Source organism: Capsicum annuum, chromosome 1 (genome assembly GCF_002878395.1).
Source record: "Capsicum annuum cultivar UCD-10X-F1 chromosome 1, UCD10Xv1.1, whole genome shotgun sequence".
In the NCBI taxonomy this organism is placed as follows: domain Eukaryota; kingdom Viridiplantae; phylum Streptophyta; class Magnoliopsida; order Solanales; family Solanaceae; genus Capsicum; species Capsicum annuum.
In genome coordinates, this window is record NC_061111.1 from 119,561,462 (window position 1) to 119,582,627 (window position 21,166).

At 36.9% G+C, this 21,166-nt stretch overlaps 1 protein-coding gene across 3 annotated transcripts in view; it reads left to right on the forward strand.

The window, feature by feature from the left end:
• Nucleotides 1–1,636: 1,636 nt before the first annotated feature.
• Nucleotides 1,637–21,166, forward strand: part of LOC107877947 (probable UDP-3-O-acyl-N-acetylglucosamine deacetylase 1, mitochondrial) — a 31,024-nt gene continuing 11,494 nt past the window's right edge. Inside the window, exons 1-7 of one of the 3 annotated variants that reach the window (XM_016724787.2) lie at nucleotides 1,653–1,772; nucleotides 1,867–2,175; nucleotides 15,721–15,927; nucleotides 17,824–17,925; nucleotides 19,380–19,444; nucleotides 19,734–19,878; nucleotides 19,998–20,743. In XM_016724787.2, the coding sequence (XP_016580273.1) occupies nucleotides 1,710–1,772; nucleotides 1,867–2,175; nucleotides 15,721–15,927; nucleotides 17,824–17,925; nucleotides 19,380–19,444; nucleotides 19,734–19,878; nucleotides 19,998–20,114 (1,008 nt within the window). In that variant the 5' untranslated portion in view covers nucleotides 1,653–1,709 and the 3' untranslated portion in view covers nucleotides 20,115–20,743. Of the gene's footprint in view, nucleotides 1,773–1,866; nucleotides 2,176–15,720; nucleotides 15,928–17,823; nucleotides 17,926–19,379; nucleotides 19,445–19,733; nucleotides 19,879–19,997; nucleotides 20,744–21,166 lie in introns of those variants that run through there. The other 2 variants (XM_016724772.2, XM_016724782.2) reach the window with 2 other exon arrangements.

A 21,166-nucleotide genomic window follows, 5' to 3' on the forward strand; every position in this document is an offset into this window, starting at 1 on the left:
ATGTATAATTTTTATTCGTTTTGATTTGTGATTTATTTAGTGAGGTTATTATTTAGGGATAAGCTAATGCTAGGTATAGTGTCTGTCGTAAGAGTGTTCTTAAATTTAATTAGTCAAGTATATAAGTGTTTTTAATAGTAGATAATTTAAGGAAAGTAAAAATTCAGGCGTTTTCAATACTTGTCTCTTTAATTAATTTTAGGTCTCATTTGACCATGAAAATCATAATTCGAAAATTGAAATTGGAGTTGGAGTTGGAATTTGAGTTGTGTTTGGCCATGAATGTAAATTATTTTTTTTTTTGATATTTTGTGAGAGAATTAAGAGTAAAAAATTATTTGTTTTTCACCTTTTCAAATATCTATATCTATACTATATTAAAAGTGTGAAGGGCCTTAGAAATATTATTTAAATTTTTTGTCCTTCATTAAAAGTTTTGGTTTCGGACAGAATAGTCTTTTCCTATTATTTAAGAGTTGAAAATTAATTAAATATTTATGGTAAAATCTTTGCTTATCAGAAGTCATCAGAATTCATTACAACTAATACTTTTTCCATTAGTTAGAATTTTAAAAAAACTAAATTTAATTTTAATTTTTTTGAAAATCTAGAAATAAATATAAAAATGTTAGAATATGAAAAATTTAAGATTATCAAAATTTTAAAAACGTAAAAAGTATGTGATTAATTAAAGATTGCACTTATGAGACACATACAGTTAAATTAGGGGACGTTTGGTAGAGTGTATTGAATAAATTAATGCATATATTAATTAATGTGCATTACTAGTATCTTATTTGGTACATTTTTTAGCCTATGTATAACTAATGCATTAATTATACACTCTATTATGTATTGAGGTGTGTAATAGTAATACACACCATTTTTAATGTATTAGTAATACCACACATGTATTAACTAGATAAATGCCATTATTGCCCCTTAAAACATTTCATCCTTATTACTCTCCTCCCATTTTCAAGAAACAACATTCATACAGTGAACAACAAATAACCACAACAGCTTCCAAATGACATCCAAATCCTCTCAAACGACACCACAAATCTTCAAATTAGATGACCTGTATATTTGCTTGATTACTTAAGTTATGTTTCTCTATTATTTATTGTTTTCAATTCTACTGACGCATAAGTCTACTAGAAAAAATTGGCAAGATGCTTTGAGGTTGAATTGAAGTAAGTGAAATTGAAGGACGGATACTACATTGTGTAGAAAAGCTCAGTAGACAGAAAAAGCATTCTTTGTTTTTTTTTTTTTCGGAAAAGAGTGAGTGCATAAAAGGTGAAAGATAGTATATAAGAAAGGTATTTTGGTAAACAAATTTCTTTCTATAAAAATTATAAAAATATATATTATCTTTAATACATTAATCAAATGTTGTATAAAAAATAATAACTGCATAATTAATACCATCATTACTAATATTTGTATTAATAATACAAGTATTACTAATATATCTTATTTAATATTATTTTTATATAGGATCCCTTAATAATTTGAAATTTTTATGATTAAACACTATTAATCATTAATGTCAAATAATTTTTTGGAAAAAAGTAAAAAAAAATTGAATGGCCAACCGGTACTTAAAAAGGATGTTTTAACTTCGTTTGTCGCCCGTGTTTGTCTACTCTAGTAGTATAGAAGTAGAAAAGAAATTTCCGTCAACTTCCTAAACAAAATCGTCGATGACTTACAGTCGAGCCTTCAACAGATCTCGCAACTCCTCAAGCCTTATCTCATGGATTCCCGTACTCTCATTTTCTATATTTATATGTACGTAGACTGTAGACACAAAACATTGTTTGTTAACTGACAAATTCTACCTTAAATTCTTATTTTCAGACTGGTAAGATGCAGAAAACAGTAGCTAACTGTATAGAACTCACCGGAATCGGTCTCCACTCCGGCAAGATTTCTTCCGTCAGAATCTTGCCGGAGATAGCTGGCAAGGGTAGGTACTTCAAATTCGGTTCAAATGTCATTCGCGCATCTACTGATTACGCCAATGAGTCTCCACTCTGCACGACACTTTGCAAATATGGGCACTCTATTAGTACCGTTGAGCACTTACTTTCCGCTTTGGAGGCCACCGGTGTCGATAATTGCCGTCTCGAAATCGAAAGCTCTCATCCTCAGGATTCATCCTATGAGGTACTCTGATTCCACTCTTAGCAGTAGCTTTATATCCATTATTCAAAAGATTAATTTAACAACCATCATTGCATTACTTCCCTTCCATAATGGTCGATCCAAAAAGGTGACCACTTTATTTTTAGGAGTAATACAAGATTTTATACGACTGTAGGTCTCCCTTGCCTCACATCAATAAATAATGTCCTCTCTTTTATTCATTAACTGAATATACATGGCTCAAGTTAATGGCTCCACATTCTAAAATAACTGTGTCAAGTATATATTAGGATTGTTGGAAATATCTAGTTAGTAATACGAGGATAGTAAGGGACTTAGTGAAGATATCTGCAAGAAAATTGATTTGATAAGGACTGCTCTGGATGTCTTGGAGACCTCAAATGAAAAGGAAAAAACTAAAAAAGTGATCTGAAATGTAGTAAACATCATCGGATAGTCGATCTGTCACTGGAAAATTGTCGAAAACTGGTATAAAATATATGAGTCATCTCGAAATCAAGAGATGAGTAGATCTTGAACAAGGAAACCTCACAGACATACTCTCTAGGCGCCGCATGCAAAAACCTTAAACCTACTTTACAAAATACGTATTTTCTCCGGCCATCATGGCCACTACCTTCGGTGGGAGCACCCCACCAGAAGAAACAGTGAGCAAGAATAATGTAGAGCATAATATTTGACCACAGTTGGACAGTAAGGGACCAATGTATGCTGATATGAGTGCATGTGCATAAGGTTCCTCCAAAACCAGAGGTGAGAAACTTAATCATACAAGAAAATTAACAATATGCTATCATTTGTAAGTTTCCTTGTGGAAAACCGAAAGAGTTGAGAAAAACAATCCCAATGCAGTGTGGAATAAAGGATGAATGTACGAGAGGAGTATTGGATGCAAGACACATTCTTTTCAGATTGGAGGGGTTGGAGGATTATGTACAGTTGCTTTCTACGGCAGCATATTACATAAAAACCAAGGACATGTATTGGCAGATGAGAACACTAAAGTGGGATCCTTGGTTTGAGCCCGACATTGAGACTACAATAGGAGTAGCATGGATATCAATGTTTGATCTTCCACCAATTTTTTTTGCTAAGGAAGCTATTTTCTCGATTGCTTCAGCATTAGGAAAACCCTTAACAGTGGACATGGCTACCAGGAATCAAACATGACCTAGTTGTGTGAGAGTAAAAGTTGAGGTGGATCTAATTGCTAAATTACCACAAAGAGTGAGAATCAATGAGGAGAATGATACTACAGGAGAAATAAAGTCAAAATGGATCCAAATACAATATGACTATATGCCTAAGTACTGCAAAAAATGTTGTTTACAAGGCCATGATGAAGAAAGCTGGTGGAATATTCATCCAGAGTTGCATGACAAGGTGCAGGAGGAAAAAGAAGAGAATGCTAATAAAAGAGCAGAGGGGAAAGATAATAGGCAGAGGAAAAATGCTAATACAGGAAAGAGAGAAAACATAAACAAACAACAGTGGTTAACTAAAGAGATAGAGAGTAGAAGATGGGAAAAGAATCGTAAGTTATTGATAGAATGACTACTATTTTCAGTATCTGTACAAGACTATATATAAGACCTATATCAACAAGGATAGACTAAAAGTTACAACAACTATAAGAACTCTACAACAATTAGGTGTCTAGTAATTATTCGTTATTATTAACAAGGAGAAGCAAATACAAGAGAGATAGGTATGGACATATTGTAGGTGAAATAGAGAATGGAACTAAGGATAGAGTTGCTACTTCAAATTCCTTTGATATCTTGCATGAGGAGAAAATAGATAAAGATAAAGAAGAAAAGGTGGATCAAAGCAAGGAAAGTACAAAATATTGGGTGAATAAGAGCTTTGGCAAGTCAGAAAAGGATCCACAACCAGCAAAAATAACAGATCAAACCCTGGAGGCTAAAAGTCAAGAACAAAGCATAGATGATAAGACAAGAGCAGAGAACCATATGGAGCATAGAGATGAACAACAGAAGTAGGGAGAGGAACAAAAGCAGATTGAACAAGAACAACAACAGACAACAAAACAACAGACCATAGCAGGAGAACTGATGGTGTTGGAACAAGAAAATTCTAACAAGGAAGTCATGGTGATAGAAGGTATTGTACCATTAGCAATAGAAGCAGGAAATCACAAACAAGAAAAAAGAAGATATGGATGAGGAAGATTTGGAGGATAATATAGGAAGTGGCCATTGAAGGTAATTATTAAGCATAATTATTTTATATTATCATTATTAGAATAATTTACTGTTATAGTTCCTGCTTTTTTATATTTATAGAAGACGACTCCTATTGCAGGAGTTTATTGTTGTTGTATATCTGTAGAAGACTCCAACTGTTCAGGAGTATACGTAGCAAGTAGGTTCCTTAAGTTCAGCTATAGGTTGTTGTTATTTATTCTATTTAAAGTTTGGATGCTTAAGGAATAAAATCATCTTTCGACTACTTCTCTCTATCTGATTTTATATGGTATCAGCGCCTCTAGACTCTTACGAGTTAGATCCTTTTTCTCTCCCCATCTATGGCTGCCTTTCGAGAAACAATCCCTCTAGTTATAACTCTGGTGATTCTACTGCTACCAACAACAGTGCTTCTACTGCTTCACCTATTGTACATGTGGTACAGTTCAATCCCGCATCTCAGTTACCTATCAAATTGCAAGGTAATCTCAACTTCTCGACTTGGAAAACACAACTTGTGATGCTACTCAATGGCCATCAACTCATGGGACATTTTGTCGGATCAAAATAGGCACCACCAATGACCATTGCTCAAGATAACCTTACAATGCCAAATCCCAGCTATCAAATCTGGTTCTCTCAGGACCAACTGATCCATCAAGCAATGATGGCATCTGTCTATCCCACCACTGTGCCTACTGTTGCCACAGCTCTATCTGCTAAGACAGCCTGGGAACTTCTTCACACGGCTTACGCAAATAAGAGACATATTTGCATTTTTAGCTTGTGCGACCAATTGCAAAATATCAAGAAATTCTCTAAATCTGTTGTAGAATACTTACAAGAGGTTCGATCTCTTTCTAATGCTCTCAAAGTTGCAGGATCACCAGTTTCAAATGATGAACTTATTGTCAAGATTCTCAGCTTAGGCCGAGTATTGTGAAATCTCTGCCGCTATAAGAGTAAGAGACTCTTCATTGAGTTTTGACGAATTGTTTCACAAGCTCACAGATCACGAGCTTTTCCTCAAGCACTAAGATCTCGAGAAGTCATCCTCCAATATCACAACTGCTGTAGCACAGAAGACAAACATGCCACACCAGTCTAATAGGAACAATCGTCGCTTTAACAATCAACAGTGGAACCAATCTGCTCCTCGACAATCCAGCTTCAACAATCAACAGTGGAACCAATCTTCTCCTTGACAATCCAGCTCAAACAATCAGCAGAATTGGAGTTCGAATTCAAGACAGTCTGTTCGATGTCAATTGTGCCAAAAATTTGGTCACACTGCAGATGTATGTCGTTCCAAATCGCACAATCATTTTGAAGCTAAAGGCCAACTTTCCCTCTAGTTTGCAGTCAGCAGAAAGCTCTAGGGTTCTGGATTCTGGTGCGACTCATCATGTCACGACTGAACCTCACAATCTTGAAGAGTATACAGGCAATGAGGGAATATCCATGGGTGATGGTAAGACCATTTCTATTACTCATACTGGTTCAACTCAGATACAAGCATCTAATTCTGCTTTCAGGCTTTTTAACACTCTATGTGCTCCATCAATTAAAAAAATCTTATTTCTGTAGTCAAATTTTGTCAAGACAATCTAACATCTGTTGAATTTTTTCCTTTTACTTTTCTTGTGAAGGACCTGTATACTCAGAAGCCGCTGGTACAAGGACGGAATAAGAATGGACTCTATGAGTGGCCACAGCATCCACCGAGACCACCAATATCCATCAATCTTGCCTCTACAAAAGTTCCTTTCAGCTATGGCATTGTTGCCTGGTCATCCTCATTCGACGATTTTAAATTTTATTTTGAACAAGTTTTCTTTACCTGTTGCTACTAAAGAAAAATTTGCTATTCTTGTTCCTACTCATATGCTAACAAACCTATTAGTTTTGTCCTACTCTTAAATTTACTACCAAGGTCAACCTGGGTAGTAAATTTGGAATAGATGGAGTCTTTATAGGTCAGGTTTACATTTGTCAAAAACAAAGGGAACATAAAGAGTAAAGCTACAAGGAGAAAAATATAGGGAAATTGCAGCTGTAAATTGCTATAAAAGAGACTGTAGGGAAGGGGAAAGCTGAAACTTTTGAGTGATTCTATTTTTCTGGATGGTTACAAATGCACAATGTGCCTCCTATTTATACTAGTTCATTGATGATTCTAGATATCCTTCTAGATACATCTACAAGAAAAATCTAGTCATCCTTATCTTCTACTACTCTAGAATAGCTAGATAATTCTACAAGATATTTATTCAAGATACTACACTAGGATATTCTAGAAGAACCTATTCCAAAAAATATCTAATATCTAGGAGTTTCTACTACAAAAATATCTACTAACTAGGAGTTTCTAGATAAATCTTAATTTCCTAACACTCCTTCTCAAGATTTTTCAATGAAACTCCCTGCAACGACCTTTGAAACTCAAACTTGTTTGTGGGAAGAGCCTTTGTTTGAATATCGGCTTGTTGTTCTTCACTTCTGCAATGCACCAGCTTAACTTCCCCATTCTTCTCGGCATCTCGCATATCATGGAATCTGATGTTGATATGCTTCGTCCTTCCACGTTGCACTGGATTTTCAGCCATAGCAATGGCTGATTTAATGTCCACATAGATCACTGTTGGTTCTTTGGGCAAAAGATCCAATTCAAACAAGATTTTTTTCAACCAAATTCCTTGATTTGTAGCTGATGCAGCAACTACATACTCCGCTTCTGCTGAAGATTGAGCTACGATATCCTTCTTCTTTGTGCTTCAAGAAAAATGCCTAAACCAAAAAAGTATAACCAAACGTGCTTTTATAATCGTCCAAACATCCACCCCAGTCACTATCTGAATAGCCAATAAGAACTCCTTTCTCCACACTTTTGTACCAAATGCCATAATCAGTTGTCCCTCTAATATACCTCTAACACCCTTTTAGCAACTCCCAGATACTTGGTGCTGGGACATTGCATGTATCGGGACAGTAGACTAGCTGCAAACATCTCATCTGGCCTGGTAGCAGTCAGATACAACAAGCTTCTAATAAGGCTCCTATAAAGTTTTGAATCTGCCCGTTCTTCTCCATCATCCTTCATTAACTTTTCATTCATAACAAGTGGTGTTGCAACAGGTTTGCACTTATCAAGCTTGAACCTTTTTAAGAGATTCAAGGCATACCTCTTTTGGGATAAGAGAGAAATTTCCATTCCCAGGAAGAACTTCATCTCCCCTAGATCAGACATTTCAAAAACTTTTAGCATTGCATTTTTAACTTCTAAAACCGCAAGAGAATCTTCACCTGTGATCATCAAATCATCAACATAAATGGATATCACAATTAACTTCCCATCAGCTTGCTTTTTGAAGTATAAAGTAGGCTCATTTAGGCTTCGGTTGAAGCCTTGAGATAGCAAATGAGTATCCAGCCTACTGTACTAAGCTCTCGGAGCTTGTTTAAGGCCATAGAGAGCTTTTTTAAGCTTATACACCTTGTCTTCTTCACCTGCAACTATAAAACCTTCAGGTTGTTCAACATAAATATCTTCTTCAAGAAATCCATTTAGAAATGCAGATTTGACATCTAAATGGTAGATTTTCCACTTGTATTGTGCTGCTAGAGCAACTAGAAATCTTACTGTTTCATGCCTTGCGACAGGAGCAAACGTATCTCCAAAGTCCACTTCAGGCTGCTGGGAATAGCCTTTAACTACGAGTCTGGCTTTATGTTTGATGATGGAGCCATCTGGATTGAACTCGTTCTATAGACCCATTTGACACCGATGATGTTCTTTTGTTTGGGCCTATTAACCAGCTCCCAACAACAACAAACCCAGTGTATTCCCACCTAGTGGGGTCTGGGGGGGTAAGATGTACGCAGTCCATACCTCTACCTCTAAAGAAGTAGAAAGGCTGTTTCCGATAGACCCCCAGCTCAAGGCACGAGATACCACCACCTCCCAAGTATCATTTTTATTAATCATGGCAAGCTCCTCCTCCATTGCAGAAATCCAAGCTTTATGACCCGCTGCTTCTTCAAAGGAAGATGGTTCGACAAGAGAAAAATTGCATTGCTCATAAACTTCAGCTAGTGATCTGGTCTTCAAAATTGGAGAATCAGTTGTTAATTCAACATTTGAAAAGTGTCCCGCTCCAGCAATAGGACTGGAAGAAATATCACTCGTATGCGGATTTTGAGCTGCAACTGAAGTACTCCCATCTTGGTTCTTAACAACAATATCTCGATCCCAATCATAGTGGCTAGACTCGTCCACCGCAAGATCTCTACTGATAAACACCTTTTTCATATGAACATTATACACTTTGTACCCTTTTGCAGCTGTGCTATAGCCCAATAAAATACAGAGTTCCATCTTGTTATCCAATTTGCCTCTTTTAGCATCTGAAACATGTGCATAGCAGACTGAACCAAAGATTATAAGTGTCCCGCAGACGGCTTTATACCCCTCCATGCTTTGAATGGCGTCATGTCTTGAAGTGCTCTGGTTGGTAATCTGTTCAGCAAATAGACGGCAATATTCTTTAACCCAAAAATATTTAGGCATCTTCTTTTCTGCCAACATGTATCTCGCCATCTCTATCACTGTTCTATTCTTCCTCTCAGAAACCCCGTTCTGTTATGGAGTGTAGCTAACAGTGAATTGTTATTGAATACCCACATCTTTACAATATTTGCTGAACTGATGCGAAGTATATTCATTTCCATTATCTGACCTGATATACTTCAACTGGCAGCCACTCTCCCTTTTTACCATAGCCTTGAATTCTTTGAAAACAAGGAACACCTGAACTTTGCTACTTAGAAAATAGACCTATGTCATTCTAGTTAGATCATCTATAAAGAGAATAAAATATTTATTCCCACTCAAATAAGCCGTCCTCATTGGTCCACATATATGTGTATGAACCAACTCTAGCTTTTCCTTCGCCCTCCAAAGACTTCCTTTAGGAAAGGATCGTCTATGCAATTTACCAAATTGACATGACTCACAAACATCTCGGCACATGTCAATTTTGGGTATATCAAGCACCATACCCTTGGATTACATATACACCAATTAATTAAGGTTGTAATGACTGAATCTTTTGTGCCAAAGCCAAGTATCACTCATTTCAACATTGAAAGAGCAACTTCCAGCAGAATAGCATGAAATTGGAAAGGAATTGCCAATCATGCTAATTTTAGCTACTTTACAACCTTTAGTATCATAAATGACACATTTTTTACCCTTAAAAGTACGTGAATAATTATTGTGAAGCAACTGAGTAACACTCCATAAGTTTTGAGTCAGGCTTGGCACATAAAGAACATCGTTTATGATTTTCATACCTTCGTCCGTAGGGAATTTCACTGATCCTCTTCCTTGAGCTTGCAGCAGTGCACCATCTCCAAGCTTCACTTTGGTCCTATAAGACCTGTCCAGGCTAATAAACAAATTTTCATTAATTGCCATGTGCCTTGTGCACGCACTATCGACATACCAATTGTATCGATCAACACGTGATGTGTGTGAAGCCATGAATACCTCCTCTATTTTTTCAACTTGGTGATCTTCCGCAATATTTACTCGTTGGGAAAACTGACCACTTTGAGTTTGCTTTTGCCTGCAATACTTCTCAATGTGCCCATACTTCTTGCAGTATCTGCATTGAATAAGAGACCTCTTGGACTTCTAGCAACAATTCTTCTCCAAGTGGTTTGTCTTCTTACAAATACCACAAGGTGGAAATTTTCCTCTCCTCGATGATTCACCTTGGTATCCATCAAATTTCACCTCTCCAGAGTGGTATAAAGAGACTTTTTTGCCTTCCTTTTGTTGCTTGAATTTATGCCTTACTTGAAAGGCATCTTCGATTGCCCCTTCGCTTCTCATGGTTACCCGTTGCTCTTGGATTTGCAATTTAGAGATCAACTCAACTATTGAAAGAGTAGTCAAGTCACAAGACTCTTCACTAGCTGAGTTTTTGATTCAAACTTATCTGGAAGGCTGACCATGATCTTCTCTACAACCTTCTGAACTATCCTTATTTGGTTCACAACATCCATCAGCTTGGAAGAGTGTTCTTTCACACTATCCGAATCCTTCATCTTCAAGAGCTCAAACTCCCTCTTCAAAGCTAAGACCTTAACAGACTTAACTCTGTTGCTGCTGTTGCTGCCTTTAAACTCCTCCTTTAGCTTATCCCAGGCTTCTTTGGCTGTTTCACAAGCCATAATCCTTGTAAACATCACTTCCGTAAGGCTTGAATGTATGCAAGTGAGAACTCGTGGAGATTTAGTCTCCAACTCATCATACTTTTTGATATCATTGAGAGTTGGGTTATCTCTCAATGACTGGACAGCAGGTTCTCCTCTCTCAAAGATATCCCACAAGTTGAGAGCCTTCAAATAAGCGTTTATTTTAATGGCCCAAATAATTCTCCCCCGAGAAAATCGGAGGACCCGTTGTTGGTTGATTTTCTTTTGCCATGTTTTTTTAGCAAATAGATCCAAGAAAAGGAGCTAAAAATAAGATGAGCCAATCAACAAAAAACAGCTTCAGATCTCGTAAGAAATGGGCTCTGATACCATGTCAAAAACAAAGGGGACGTAAAGAGTAAAGCTACAAGGAGAAAAATATAGGAAAATTGCAGCTGTAAATTGCTACAAAAGAGACTGTAGGGAAGGGGAAAGCTGAAACTTTTGAGTGATTTCTATTTTTCTGGATGGTTACAAATGCACAATGTGCCTCCTATTTATACTAGTCCATGGATGATTCTAGATATCTTTCTAGATACATCTACAAGAAAAATGTAGCCATCCTTATCTTCTACTATAGAATATCTAGAAAATTCTACAAGATATTTATTCAAGATACTACACTATGATATTCTAGAAGAACTTATTCCAAAACATATCTAATATCTGGGAGTTTCTACTACAAAAATATCTACTAACTAGGAGTTTCTAGATAAATCTTAATTTTCTAACAACATTACTATATTTAAAAAGATATAGGTCTACCAGATTTCTTAGGGGCTATAATTTTTCTTTCAAGTAAATTCATTTTCTTTTCCTTTTGTGATAGTCGTAGATAACAAATTAGAGGGAGAAGAGAAGAAAATTTGAGAATTTGTGTCTTGATTATTCCCTTAAGCTAGTGGATTAAATAGTGTTACAGAGAATGTAAAAAAGGAAGAAACCTAATAATAATATTACACAATGTTCTAAGTGCTAATTGCGGGGATTTGAGGATATTCCCATATCTACACAATCTAAATATAGAGATATTCTCATATCTAAATTATCTAATAATGATATCATATTTAACACTCCTCCTCAAGCTGGAGTGTATAAGTCATATGCTCCTAGCTTTCCACAAATATAGTCAACTTTAGATCTTCGGAGTGATTTTGTGAAAATATCCGCCAATTAATCTTTCGAATTAACAAAACTTGTAGAGATATATCCCGACACAATCTTCTCCCGGATGAAGTGGCAATCAATTTTAGTGTGCTTCATTCTTTCATGAAATACGACATTAGAAGCAATGTGTAGTACAGCTTGGTTATCACAAATCAATTCATTAGTTCGACTCTTCCCATCTTTAATTCTGGGAGAATTTGTCTCAACCATACAAGCTCACACGTAGCCAATACCATTGCTCGATACTTCGCCTCTGTACTTGATCTAGCCACAACATCTTGTTTTTTACTTTTCCAGGATATTAGATTACCTCCCATTAGAACATAATAACCTGAAATGGACCGCCTTTTAGAAGTAGACCCAACCCAATTTGCATCAAAATACCCAACAATGTTGGTGTGTCCTTTGTCTTCATACAATAAACCTTGTATTGGAGAGCTTTTTATATATCCTGGAATGCGAATCACTGCATTCCAGTGACTATCACAAGGTGATTGCAGAAACTGGCTAACTACACTAACAACAAATGAGATGTTTGGTCGTGTGATCATAAGGTAGTTGAGTTTGCCAACAAGTCTCCAATATCTGTTAGGATCTTTTAGAGGCTCCCCCTGTCCTGGAATAAGCTTAGTATTTGGACTTATGGGAGTGTCCACATGTTTGTAATCCAACATACCATCGCCTTCCAAAATGTCTTAAGGCATATTTTCTTTGCATAATAACAATACCATCACTAGACTGTGGCATTTCAATGCCTAGAAAGTATTTCAGTTTTCCCAAATCCTTAGTCTGAAAGTGACTTGAAAGGTGTTGTTTGAGTTGAGAAATACCTTCATGATCATCACCTATGATAACACTATCATCAACTTAAACAATTAAAAAGATACGTTTTCCATGAGATGAATGCCTATAAAAAACGGAGTGATCAACTTCTGTTCGAATCTGTCTAAACTCTTGGACAACAGCTCGAAAACAACTAAACCATGCTCTAGGAGATTGTTTGAGACCATAAAGAGATTGACGAAGTCTACATACTAGTCCAGACTCCCCTTGAGCAACAAATCCTGGTGGTTGCTCTATATAAACCTATTCAGCAAGTTCTCTATGAAGGAATGCATTTTTTATGTCTAGCTAGAAAAGGGACCAATGTTTCATTGCTGCCATAGATATGAGAAGACGTATTGAAGCCATCTTGGCAACCGGTCAGAAAGTATCTCCATAGTCAATGCCATAAACCTAAGTGTATCCCTTTGCAACCAGTCTCGCTTTGAGACAATCGATAGCTCCATCCGAACCTACTTTAACTGTGAATACCCAACAACAACCAACCGTGGTTTTGCTTTTCGGTAAAGGAACAAAATCCCAAGTACCATTATCATGCAAAGCAGTCATTTCTTCAATCATAGCTTGATGCCATCCTAGATGAACCAATGCTTTTGCATTCAGAACTTTGATAGTGGATAAACTAATAATAAAGGCATGCTATGAAGGTGACAAACGATGATAGCTTAAATAGGAGCTTGATTAGCAGTAGTTCGAGTACCTTTGCAAAGAGCAATGGGAAGATCATGTGATGAGTACTCGATCGATATAGGAGACATTATTGGAGCAGGTAATGAGGCACCAAGAATGTCTTGTGTACTTGTATTAGAGTTAGAAATACTAACTGGATTAGCAGGCTCGGGAGGAGGTTGGGTAAGAGAAGGAGGTGAAGCTTGGGTGGAATAGTTGGAATTAGAAAAACAGTTGATATGGTTTTTTGATTTTTTGTAATAGGAGAAATACGAAGAAGACTCAAAGAAGGTAGCATCTGCTGAGATCAAGTACTTACTAGTAGAGGGTTCAAAGTATTTGTAACCTTTTTGTAGCCGAGAATGCCCGAGAAAGATACATTTAAAAGCTTTGTGTTGAAGTTTGTCTTTTCCAGGGTAAGGTTATGGACAAAACAAGTGCAACCAAACACACATGGAGGAAAGGGGAACAAGTTATGTTCCGGATAGTGGATTGAGTATGGACTCTAGTACTGCAAAATAGAGAAAGACATACGATTGATTAAATAATAGGCAGTAATAATGGCATCACCCCAAAAACGTAAAGGGGCATGATTGTTAATAAGCAATGTCGTAGCTATTTCAATTAGACGTCTGTTCTTATGCTCAACAACTCCATTTTGTTAAGGAGTATGTGCACAAGGTGTAATATGCCATGAGAGGACGTAAAGAAGAGAAAGGGGCAGAGAAATATTCTCGGGCATTATCACCGATTAACTTCTTAATGGCAGTACCAAATTGATTGCGAATTTTAGCACAAAATTTTTGAAAGATGGAGAATAACTCACATCTATTTTTCATTAAGAATATCCACGTGCACCGAGAATTGTCATCAATGGAAGTCACAAAATAATGAAAACCTAAGGAAGTACTGACATGACTGGGACCTCATATATCAGAATGAACAATTTCAAACATAGAGGTGGCCCTATTATTGATGCGCTTTGGGAAAGAGGAACGAGCGTGCTTCCCAAGCTGACATGATTCACATTCTAACAAAGATAGACTAGATAAATTGGGAACCATTTTCTGTAGTTTCCAAAGATTCGGATGACCTAGTTAATTATGGAGCAATTAAGAGAAAGTAGTGGAAGTGAAAGCAGCATGTGGTTGTGGAGTGGATAGCAAGTACAATCCCTGTGACTCATGTCATTTTCCAAGAATTTGTCCCGTATGTCGGTCCCGTAGAAGAACAAAATCATCAAGGAAGGTTATAACACATTTCTGATTTTTGGTTAATTTGCTACTGGAAATAAGATTATACGAACATTTAGGTGCAAAAAGAACTGATTTTAAAGATATGGAAGGCAGAGGGCAAGCTATACCTATTTCTTTTACTCTAGTTTTTGATCCATTAGCCAGTCATAGTAGAGAGGATAGAAGGGGTAGTAAGAGAAGGGAGAGTATGTTTGTTACCAGAAATATGGTTAAAAGCACCAAAATCAAGAACCCATTGTTCCTGAGATGAAGACTGTGTGACATAAGCAAAGGAGTTACCAAGTTGCATTGTGTAAACAACTGATAAAGTTGATTGTTGCCTTGATGCTTTGTACTGTAGGTAGTCAATATAGTCTGCTGCAGTTAAGTGAAAGATATTGACGATCCATCCCTGAAATTAGGTGTGGGAAAAATACCATTTCCGTTATTAGCCATATTTGTTGTGTATCTAGGGTGGTCATTATCGTGCGGAGGCATGATTTATGACCAAAAAGATGTAGAAACCAGCTGTAACAAAAACTGGCAGGGATTTTTTATTTTATTTTTGTGATTCTATTCTGCAGAATCTGTTTCTGTAATTCTGCTTTGCAAAATCTGTTTTTATAAGTTTTGAGAAAAAGAAGAAAAAATTAGAGGAAGGACAACTCTGATACCACGTTGCAGTATGGTCATCTCATCTTAAAGCTTAAGTTGTTAGAGAGAACACTTTGACCCGTGGAATTTTTTTTTTAATAATGGGTGGTGGTGAGATTCGATCCCAAGACCTCTGCTTGCTCTGATACCATGAGATATTAGAGGAAGAAGAGGAGAATTTGAGAATTTATGTCTTGATTATTCCCTCAAGCTAGTGGGATTATAGTGTTACAGAGAATATAAATAAGAAAGAAAACTAATAAGAATATTACACAATATTCTAAGTGCCTAATTGTGGGGATTTGAGGATATTCCCACATCTACGCTATTTAAGTATAGAGATATTCTCGTATCTAAATTATCTATTAATGATAGCATATTTAACAGTAGCATATACTCATGGAAAATATGGTGTTCAAATATCTTTATTTAACTAGCTGAAAGGCAGTATCAAAAATAATATTTGGATAGAAGAACTACTAATTTTTGAACTAAACAAACCGAGACAGGTTCCTATTCTGGACGGATCAGCAAGAGAATGGGTGGACGCAATTGAAGAAGCTGGGCTGAAGGAAGCATTAGATCGTAGTGGTAAAAGCTGTGAGAAATTAGCTCCTGTTCTTAGAGAACCTGTTACTGTATGGAAAAATGATTCTTTTATTGCTGCATTCCCTTATTCAAAGATCAAGATTACCTATGGCATCGACTTTCCACAGGTATATTTATTTGAGTTTGTCTGCTGTGCTATTCTTCTTCTCAGTTAGATAAAATAAGGAAGAAGTTGAGTGTAACTGATGATAAAGAAGTAAACAAAGTTGTTTTTGTGCACACTATAGACAACGATATGGAGATCTTAATGCATTTAACTAATTGCATTGATTGACTGACATAGTGCAGGGGTTTCTTTGTTAATATCCTATGGTCGAATTTGAACTCTCTGCTGTGATACCTGTGCTAAACTTATCTGTCTAATGAGCAGCAATTGATTGTGTAGCAAACAGCTTCATGGTCAAGACCACCATAAATTAGCTCAGACCATGGGTCAAGTATTTTGTTACAATAATCAAAATCTGAACAGGACCAAGAACATATTTGGAGTGAAAATTCAGTGACGCAATGCATCAGACAGGCATGGAAGTGAGGCTTGACACACATGTTATCCTCAAGATAGAGTTTCAAGTATTTTGGGTATTTAATCCAAGAGAGTGGGTGCATCTTTGATGATGTCACATATCGTATTGGTGCGGTGTGGATGAAGTGGGGGTTGCTTTCGGAGTCTTACACGATAAAAAGATACCGTTCTACAGGGTGGTGATTAGACCGACTTTGTACGGGGCAGAATGCTGGCCAGTTAAAAACTTCCATGTTCAGAAGATTCAAGTTGCAAAAATGAGGATGTTGAGATGGATGTGTGGATATTCTAGAAGCGATAGGCATGGGCGGATCTACGGGAACCCCCAACCGCTACCGTAAATCCTATAATTATATGGAAAAATATACAAAGAGACTAACTATAGGTAGATGGGAGCCCATAACCAAATTAGTGGTTTGGTTCAGTGGCGCGTAAGGGACCACTAAATTACTGGGCAGTTGTATCAATGCGGGTTCGAACCCCAGCAGACGTGTTCATTTTCAGCTTTTTCTTTTTTTTTTTTTACAAAAAAGTAACATCCCTTTCTGTTTTTAGTTATAAACTCACAATATTTTTTTGTTTTTGATTAAAATCCCTTTATGTTTTTAAGTTCTAAAAATACACCTTTTTTTTCTGTTTTGCTCTTAGTAAAATTGTTTTTAGTTCTAAAACGCAAAAGCTCACGTTTTTATCTTTAGGGTTAATAACTTGCATTGGTTCTTCTTCCAACTTCATCATCCACTTCCTGATTTTACTGCATATTCAGTTATTTTATTTGGAACCCACTAACTTAAAATCCTGTATCTGTCTCTGGCGATAGGATTAGGAATAAAGATATCCGGGACAAGTTGGATTGGCCTTAGACATGACGAGGAAAGTGAGGCTGAGATGGTTTGGGCATGTGATGAGAAGCACAAATGGTCCAGTGAGATGGTGCATGAGGTTGGATATAGTGGGTATAGGGAGAGGTAGATGTAGGCGGAAGAAGTATGGGGGAGAGGTGATTAGACAGGACATGACACAACTTCAGCTTACCGAGGACATGATCCTATAGAGGAGGGTGTGGATGTCGCGGATTAGATTAGAAGGCTAGTGGTAGTGAAGTGTTGTTTGTTGTACTAATAGCCTAATTCTTGTAGTGTATTGCCTTTGTGTTTCAGTTATCGCTCTACGCCGTTGTTGTTACTCGTTTCTTTAACTAGCTGATATATTTCCTTCATTGTCGTTTTTCCCATGTCATACCTACTTCAATTTGCTGTACTCCAGTCAAGGGTCTTCTGGAGACAACCTCTACCTCCATGAGGAAGAGGTAAGATTTGCGTACATTCTATCCTCCCCGGACTCCAATTTTGGGATTTCACTGGGAATGTTAATTGTTGTTTGTAATCAAAATCTGAAAGGAGATAATGATTATTTCATTGGTGGAGTACTTCGATAAAAAAGTATTTTAAATGTATTCCTTTGGTTTGACTGCCTGCAGGCCCCTGAAATTGGCTGTCAGTGGTTCTCTTCAACCTACCTGGATAAAGATTTCTTTACCAAAGAACTAGCTTCTGCAAGAACCTTTTGCATTTATGAACAGGTAACTTCCAATCTTCTGATTCAAAATGTTATTTCAGCTCTCCTTTCTGTATTAGAACAACTACACTATGAGATTTCGATCTAGCTTTGGTGACAAGAAGCACTTTGTAATAGTTTATCCATCATGGATTTATTTTGATATGCCATCTGTGGACAAGGCAAAGAGATAGTACGTTTATTCGCCGAGTTTTTTTACTTTGGTACTTGGTCAATCAAATTAGTGCAGAAGGAGAGCCTTGCAGTAACTGGCAAAGTTGTTTCCATGTGATCAGGAGGTCACGGGTTCAAGCCTTGGAAACAGTCTCTGACAGAAATGCAAGGTAAGGCTGCGTACAATACACCCTTATGGTGGGGCCCTTCCCCGAACCCTACGCATAGCGGGAGCTTTAGTGCACCGGGCTGCCCTTTTTTAGTCGTGTGAGGTTCTTTTCCGATAAATATGTTACGTCATGGTTTAAATATGAGCTTTTAAATGAATTTGAATCCTTGAAATATGTAATTGCACTGATAGTCGGACATTTGGTCTTGTTGTAGATGAGTGTCATGCAGTCATGGTTGAACGTCTTCTGACATCCCAAAATGGGACCTTAGGAGCACTTTAACTGTCTTGGAGGTGTTAAAAAATAACTAAAATCGGTTGCACCCAAGGGTGTGGCCTAGTGATCAATGTGGTGGGTTGAGCACCATGAGGTCTTAGGTTCAAATCCTAGTAGAGACAAAACACTAAGTGATTTCTTCCCATCCTTTCGAGCCTTGATTGATAGAGTTACCTAGTACCTATTGTTGGTAGGAGGTGACAGGTATCCCGTGGAATTAGTCAAGGTGCACGCAAGTTGTCCCAAAACCACCATTATAAAAAGAAAAGACTAGTGTGAAAAAAACATGACATCCTGAATTGTGTTTCATGATGTAAAATCATTGTGAATTGACTTAGTTTGCTTTAGTCTTTTGCATTTATTTCTTTTGTTAAAGAAATAGAACTTGGACCTACATCAACCCCAAGAGTTAGCTCAAAAGGTGGGATTGCCCAAGAGTATATAAAGAGACCAAGTAACACCTAGCCCTATCAGAACTGATGTGGGACTTGACACTCCCTGGCATGCCCAAGATTGGACATCTAGAGCCTAAAATAAAATGGAGGTCAACATTAGGTAAACAATGAATTGGATGGTTCTAGCTCTAATACCAGGTCAAAGAAATAAACTTTGGGCCTAACTCACCCCGAGATCTTACTCGAGGTGAGGTTTGCCCTAGATCATACAAAGAGACCAAGTAACCTGACCACAACCCATGTGGGACATAACATCTCTCATCATCCGTCTTCCTGATGGTTATCGTGAAAAGGCAGTCCTCCTTCATCAGTAGTTATGGAGTCTGACATAGCTGATGACTCATCATCCATGTTGTTATGTTTATGACATTTTTTTATAGTACTTGTGCTGAATTAATATCCAGGTTGAACAACTACGCGAATCAGGAGTTATCAAGGGGGGTTCTGCCAAAAATGCCATTGTTTGTAGGTAGAGACACTTCTTTTTAAATTTTATTTGGAAAAATACTGGAAATATACATAGGTAACATCTATGCCGTATCCAACTTTTTGAAAGCTTAAAGAAATATTTAATTAGGAATAACTAGTGTGATCTAAGGATGCATGGCATGTCTCGTTCTAGCTTTTATTCAGACATGCCTGCCTGGATGCTACATCCATTTGAAAATTAATCACTCAGACAATCTGAGCCCATTATGTTTTCTATAAGTTGTATCTTCTTCACTTTTACCTCACATGTGGTATCTCCTCTTCTACAGTGAGAGTAGAGGCTGGCTGAATCCACCACTGCGTTTTAGTGATGAACCTTGCAGACACAAGGTTTTAGATCTTATAGGTGATCTTTCTCTTTTGGCGCATGGTGGTAACCAAGGGCTTCCAGTCGCACACATTATTGTTTATAAGGTTTGTTTCTTTGCCTTCAAATTATTTAACTTTTCTGTTTAATGGTGATGGACCATGGAAAGGGTTGTCTAGAACAAAATGTGACCTTTTCTTAGCCTCTGCCTGACCTCTTGTTGAAGCCTTGTTCGCACATCTGCTATATACGGAGCTTTCAGACCTGGCTGAACTTTCTTTATTGGCATGGGGAACTTTCTGATGTTACTGTTTACTATTACACAGTATGCTGCCTGCTTTAGCATAGGTTCTTAGTTCTGCTTGTGGGAAGAAAAGGTGGAAAGGAAACTTAACTAAATTCTATTCAAACTTTTCCCATATCTAATTTTAACAATGCATGTGCTGTATCTGGTCCTGAACCTCATTGTTGCGGCATCATAAACTTGGTTACCTTCTGGTCATAGTCATAGCAATGTAGTTTCCTTCAAAGTTCTAGGATACCGTGAGCATCTACATGGAGAAACTGTCTGGTCCCTATGCTTTTGGTAGAGTTCAAATTTCGAATTTTCAACTTTTCTATTCTTTTCTTTTTTCACTTAGTGTTTGCGGAAAAATTGCTACTCCATTCGTAATTAGCGAGAAAGTTGAAAATGTTTCTGTGCATGTCTTCATAAAATCGTTGATGAGCTTTATTATACATATTTGCACAAAAGAAGTTGATTGGCAATAGAAGCGCAAACCTTCATTATTGATAGAGGGCAATAGTCAAGCCATGATGCCCCTGACATATCGTGACAGAGACATGGACATAATTTGGTGACTGTTTCTGGAGAAAACGAGGCATGAAGAATATGATATGATGATGTATTTCGAGATACCCGATAAAGATATTCAAGAGACAATTAAGAATTAAGGAGAGTAAGAGAGGAAAGAAAGGTTAATCTAACAATTAAATATGCATATAATTACTAGATTAAATCATGGAAGAAGAGAATGAATTCATACCATGGAATTCTTCCTAAGAATCCAAGAAGTGGTTCATAAAGAGATAAAGAAAATAACCTTAAACTTACAAAGGAGGCACACAATATCCAAAATCTAACTAACTCTAAAGTGAACACATAAAGACTATTTATAGTAGTCTTTGTAAAAATAGCCAAATTGTTAAAATAGCCACTTAAGCATATTAGTGGCCTTGAAGTCTTCCTACCATGATTTCTTTAAGTCCTCCAAACTTATGATAGTTGGAAGAATGCTCCAAAGTCCTTGATGACTTTTATGATTGTAATCCTTAATAAATCCATTTGAGCATGTTATGAACTTTAAAAGATTTTTTAACAAATCTTTCATGGTA